This window comes from Oratosquilla oratoria, chromosome 1 (assembly GCF_046742065.1).
Source record: "Oratosquilla oratoria isolate Oo_2021 chromosome 1, ASM4674206v1, whole genome shotgun sequence".
In the NCBI taxonomy this organism is placed as follows: Eukaryota; Metazoa; Arthropoda; class Malacostraca; order Stomatopoda; family Squillidae; genus Oratosquilla; species Oratosquilla oratoria.
The window spans coordinates 65,139,931-65,144,580 of record NC_134777.1 but is presented as its reverse complement, the minus strand read 5'-3'; the positions used below and the strand labels follow the sequence as shown (position 1 = coordinate 65,144,580).

The window sequence follows — 4,650 nt, the reverse complement described above, 5'->3', positions numbered from 1 at the left end:
TAGTTCTTAAGCCCCATGCCTATTCTCCTCTCAAAGCTTGAGGGGTGATTTTTATCTTTTCATTCTACTAAGTGGTCTTGTGATCCACACCAAGAGAGTCTCGTTGGAATCCCTCTACAATACGTCAAGCCACCTTCGTTCTGACGTCACTATTTCATTCATCCAATGTCCTTTTACTTCTCAAACAAGTGCCACTCCTTAAGGGCATGACTTTACCTCCCTGCGCCAATAATTTTTCTCCTCCCACACCTTTTTCTCCAATCAGAGAGGCTGTTATACTGTTTCAACCGATATTAATACGTAAGCATTATGTCGCAACTAAAATGGCTTGTACGCTTACAATTATTTGCTACACCAGCGTTATTTACAATCAGTCACCTCAATTTATCAATACCAGACGGCATTCTCCGTCACTTTGCAACTCAGCACCCGCAGTCGGCGCAGTCGGCCACTGTATCATAACAACCTAATGAAATTAATATAATGATTTTTCGCTTCCTACTACCCCTCGATCTACTTAGATCTACCTTAAATGTCTACCTCTATCTACCGGCCTCTTACATACATATATATATATATATATATATATATATATATACAGTATACATATATGTATGTATATATATATACATATATATGTATATACTCACATACATATATTCACAACCACGCATATATATATATATATATATATATGTATATATATACATATATATATATATATATAAATCAATAATATAATTTTTAAACCTTGACCCGTTTTTGATTCGTTTCCCGTTTCGGTCGCGCACACTACGAAAAGCGGGACACCCCCGCTATAGGTGCTCCGTCAAGAAGAACACGGAATTGGCGAAGCTCCTACAACAGACCGAGCTGATCGTCTGGGACGAAGTCGTAATGGCGAACAAGAACATGCTGACTGCTGTGGATATCACTCTTAGAGACATCATGGACAACGACGAATTCATGGGGGGCAAAGTGTTTGTGTGCGCAGGAGACTTTCGTCAGATCTTGCCGGTGATAAGAAACGGAGGGAAGGAGCAGGAACTAGCCCACTGCATCAAATCGAGCTACATGTGGGAAGGGCTCGCGAAGATGCAGCTTACGGAGAACGTCCGTCTCAAAAAGGACGACGTCAAGAACAGCAAGTTCGCGAAGCAGCTGTTGACGATCGGGTCTCGCGAAAGCGGCGAGATCTACTTCGGAAGGGGTTTCGGTGTGCGAGCGACTTCGAGAGAGGAGTTGGTCTACAAAGTTTACGACGACTTCGGAGCGAACCACTTGAACCTTTCCTACTTCGAAAAGCGGTCGATAGTCTCGCCGACCAACGACGACGTCGACTCTGTGAACAAGATGATCTACGATCTCAACCAGGAAAAGGAGGTCGTGTACTACAGCGCGGACACGCCGTTGGATCAGGAAACGGATATCCAGGTTTCAGTGTTCAACTCCATGACCAGCCCGTATGTGCCGTTGCACGATCTGAGGCTGAAGATCGGCTGTATCGTGATGGTGATGAGGAACATCTGTCCTCCTATGATATGCAACGGAACACGTGTGATGGTCACTAACCTCAAGAAACACATTGTGGTGGGGAAAATCTTAGGGGGTGCTTATCGGGGTGAACAGGTATTGATCCCGCGAATTGCTCTGGAGTCGCAGGACACTCCCGTGCCCTTCAGGCGAAAGCAGTTCCCGATAAAGTTGAGTTACGCTATGACGATCAACAAGAGCCAGGGACAGACTTTTGATCGCTGTGGGTTACTGCTGGATTCTGTACATTGCTTCGCGCACGGTCAACTGTATGTAGCCTGTTCTAGAGTAACGAACTGGGACTCTTTGGTGTACTATACGGGCTGGCGAAGGGCTGGAAAAAGTGTTGCCCCCCGGCCTGCTGTTAACGTGGTGTACAGAGAGTTGTTCGAGGATTATTTAGAGGGAGAAGAGGAGGAAAAGGGGCCCACAAAAGCGTCTTTAGTTGCGGCTACCCGCATTCCCGAGGAAGTGGACGAGTCCGACAGGACAAACAACATCCCGGAAGACATACACAAAATCTCAGAGGAGGAATGGCGGAATATGTTAGCGCCCGACTGTTCTCGAAAATAGAAAAGCTGGAGGAAAAGCTGAAGAAGGAGATCGAGGCTGTGATGGTGGCTTTAAACCGCTCTAGCGATGACGAAAGTAGCTCCGATGGCTTCCCGAAGAGAAGCCGTGAATCCGAAGAAGACAAAGAAGAGGGGCACTCTTCAGGGGGTTATGTTACTTCTCCGCCTTTTCCTAAGAAGGTTAAAACAGGGGCGAAGCCCTAGGGCGCCGCGAGCTTGCGCGAAGCGCAAAAGCCCCCTGCGGAGCAGGGCCGGCGAAGCCGGTGGGCTTGTATATATATATATGTGTGTGTGTGTGTGTATGTATGTATGTATACATATATATATACATACATATATATATATGTATATATATGCATTCATATATACATACAATTTAATTCTAAGCCATCAACATAGACAGACTCGAGAAGGCCAGCATGCAGAAACTGAAACGTGGTGCGGCCAAGGACTCGGACCAGGACTAGCACGTGACATAAACTATTTCTCCATCAAAAGAGGTACGAGTTAAGCGCAACTTTTCTTATATATTTGTATGCTCGAGTTACATACACATACACGAATTTTTGCGTTCAACCCAATACACACAAACACATATATAAATTTCCTTTAAGCATATTGAATATTATGCAACAGCAAATTGAGCTCTAATTAGTTTCCGATGAAGTTTTTCAAGTCTTCTGAAGATCTGCTATAGCATGGAGAGGTAGAGAAAAAACGTTGCTGATAGAGGCCACCTAATCGGTGGAACTGGATGCAAGACGTTTCGCTAATCGAAGTTAGCAATTTCAATTGTAACAAGAACAGAAAAATGGCTGATTATAAAGACAGAATGTAAACACTGGGAAAGATCACAAAGAGGTATAAAACTGGGAAAGGACAATTTGAATACTGGGGAAGGAGACGTGGGAGGGGGAACTGTAACCACTGGGAAAGAACACTGTAGGTGACCTTTACTGTGGCCTGAGCGTCCGTCGCGGCCGGAGTGACTGCTTATGACAGTTGATTTGTGTCGTAGCTGGGCGTCTGGTTTGGCGGATTCTGAATGGTTTGAGGCTGGGAAGGATGGTGGGGGCTTCATGCTGGGTATTCAATGTGGGCTGACTGTATTTGATGTGGAGGGCCTCAAGGAGAGGAAGGCGGCGATTGTCACTTTTTTGGTCTAAAATCATGGTATTGTCCACTAAGATGGATCTGGTGATTGGGATGTTATGGGTCTCATGGAGGTGCCGCTTAGGGCCTCCATTGTTGAAGTGGTATGTCAACCATCTGGAAAGGCGAGTGGTAATGAGTCCGATGAAGGAATCTTGGGGCGTACAGTCCCCAAAAGGACACTTGAACTGGTACACCAGACTCACACATTCGATTTCGGATGGGCATGGGGAGCTGTTCTTTTTCATAATGAGGTCTTTAGTTCTCTAGTTCTTATAAATGTAAAGTTTTATGTGGTCAATCTCGTTAGTGGAGGTCACATTGCTCTTGATGATACGAAGAAGTGCCTTTTCATCCTCCTTATAAGCGCTCGACATGTAGGCCCTATAGAACAATGTTAGGGTGCTGCCTTCTTCCACAGGAGTCTGTTATCCTTCGTACCACTTGCTCATGACGGTCCGCATTACACGTTGGCAGTCGCTGTTTGAGTGGCCATTATGGACTAAAAGTTGTGTAGACCGGTCAATCTCTTTCTGGATGGAGGTCCAACCGGAGAACTGGGCACCGGAACAAGACCCCCGAGGAGGACCAAAGCGCAGCTACAAAGACCAGCTTAAACGCACCCTGTCCCAAACTAACAATGAACCTTCCTCGTGGGAGTGAACTGCCAAGAATAGAAGAGCCTAGAGGGCAGCTGTCCGCGACGGCACCGGGGCCTTTAATGAAAACAGAAAATAGCATGAGGGGGGTAAACGAGTGACTGGAACAACCTCGTCCTCCTCCCCCCCTCCCATATGGCTTCTGCCCGCGGCTCTTCCACCACTAAATGGGTCTCCTAAGTCCTATACGGCACAAACATCAGCCGAGGAGACCAAATAAATGATGACGGAACCGATACTCGGACAGGAGCTGGAGTCGACAAGGTAATACATATATAATATATATATATATATATATATATATATATATGTGTGTGTGTGTGTGTGTGTGTGTGTGTGTGTGTGTGTGTGTGTGTGTGTGTGTGTGTGTGTGTGCGCATGTGTGTGCACACATGCGTATAAATATATCTGCTCTCTTCAAGCCTTTCTTTCGACATCAACTCTGTCTTTTTTAACCTTGTCTTTAGCTTTGTTCTCAACAATGCCTTTCATAAACTCTGCTTTCAACTTTTTGAACTCGTATCTCAGGCCCTTCAGTTCTATTCTTGATTTTTTTTTTCATTATTTTGAGCTCTTTCTTCCTCGAACTCTTCCTATATAATTCTTCATATCGCAAACTATTTTCCTTTCCTTTCTTCAACTCTTGATCCTTTCCTCTAAATATGCTGAACTCTTTCTCTTTCGAACTCTCTTTTGAACTCTCTAACTTGAATTCAATTTGCCATTTGCTCTTG

At 45.0% G+C, this 4,650-nt stretch overlaps 1 protein-coding gene across 1 annotated transcript; it reads left to right on the top strand.

The window, feature by feature from the left end:
* Positions 1-897: 897 nt before the first annotated feature.
* Positions 898-2,106, top strand: LOC143028443 (ATP-dependent DNA helicase Pif1-like). Its single transcript, XM_076190545.1, has one exon. It carries the CDS (start codon positions 898-900, stop codon positions 2,104-2,106), a length of 1,209 nt encoding a protein of 402 aa, XP_076046660.1.
* The last annotated feature ends 2,544 nt before the right edge of the window (positions 2,107-4,650 follow it).

Coding starts and splice junctions, on each gene's coding strand:
- LOC143028443 (XM_076190545.1), top strand. CDS start 898: ATGGCGAACAAGAACATGCTGACTGCTGTGGATATCACTCTTAGAGAC.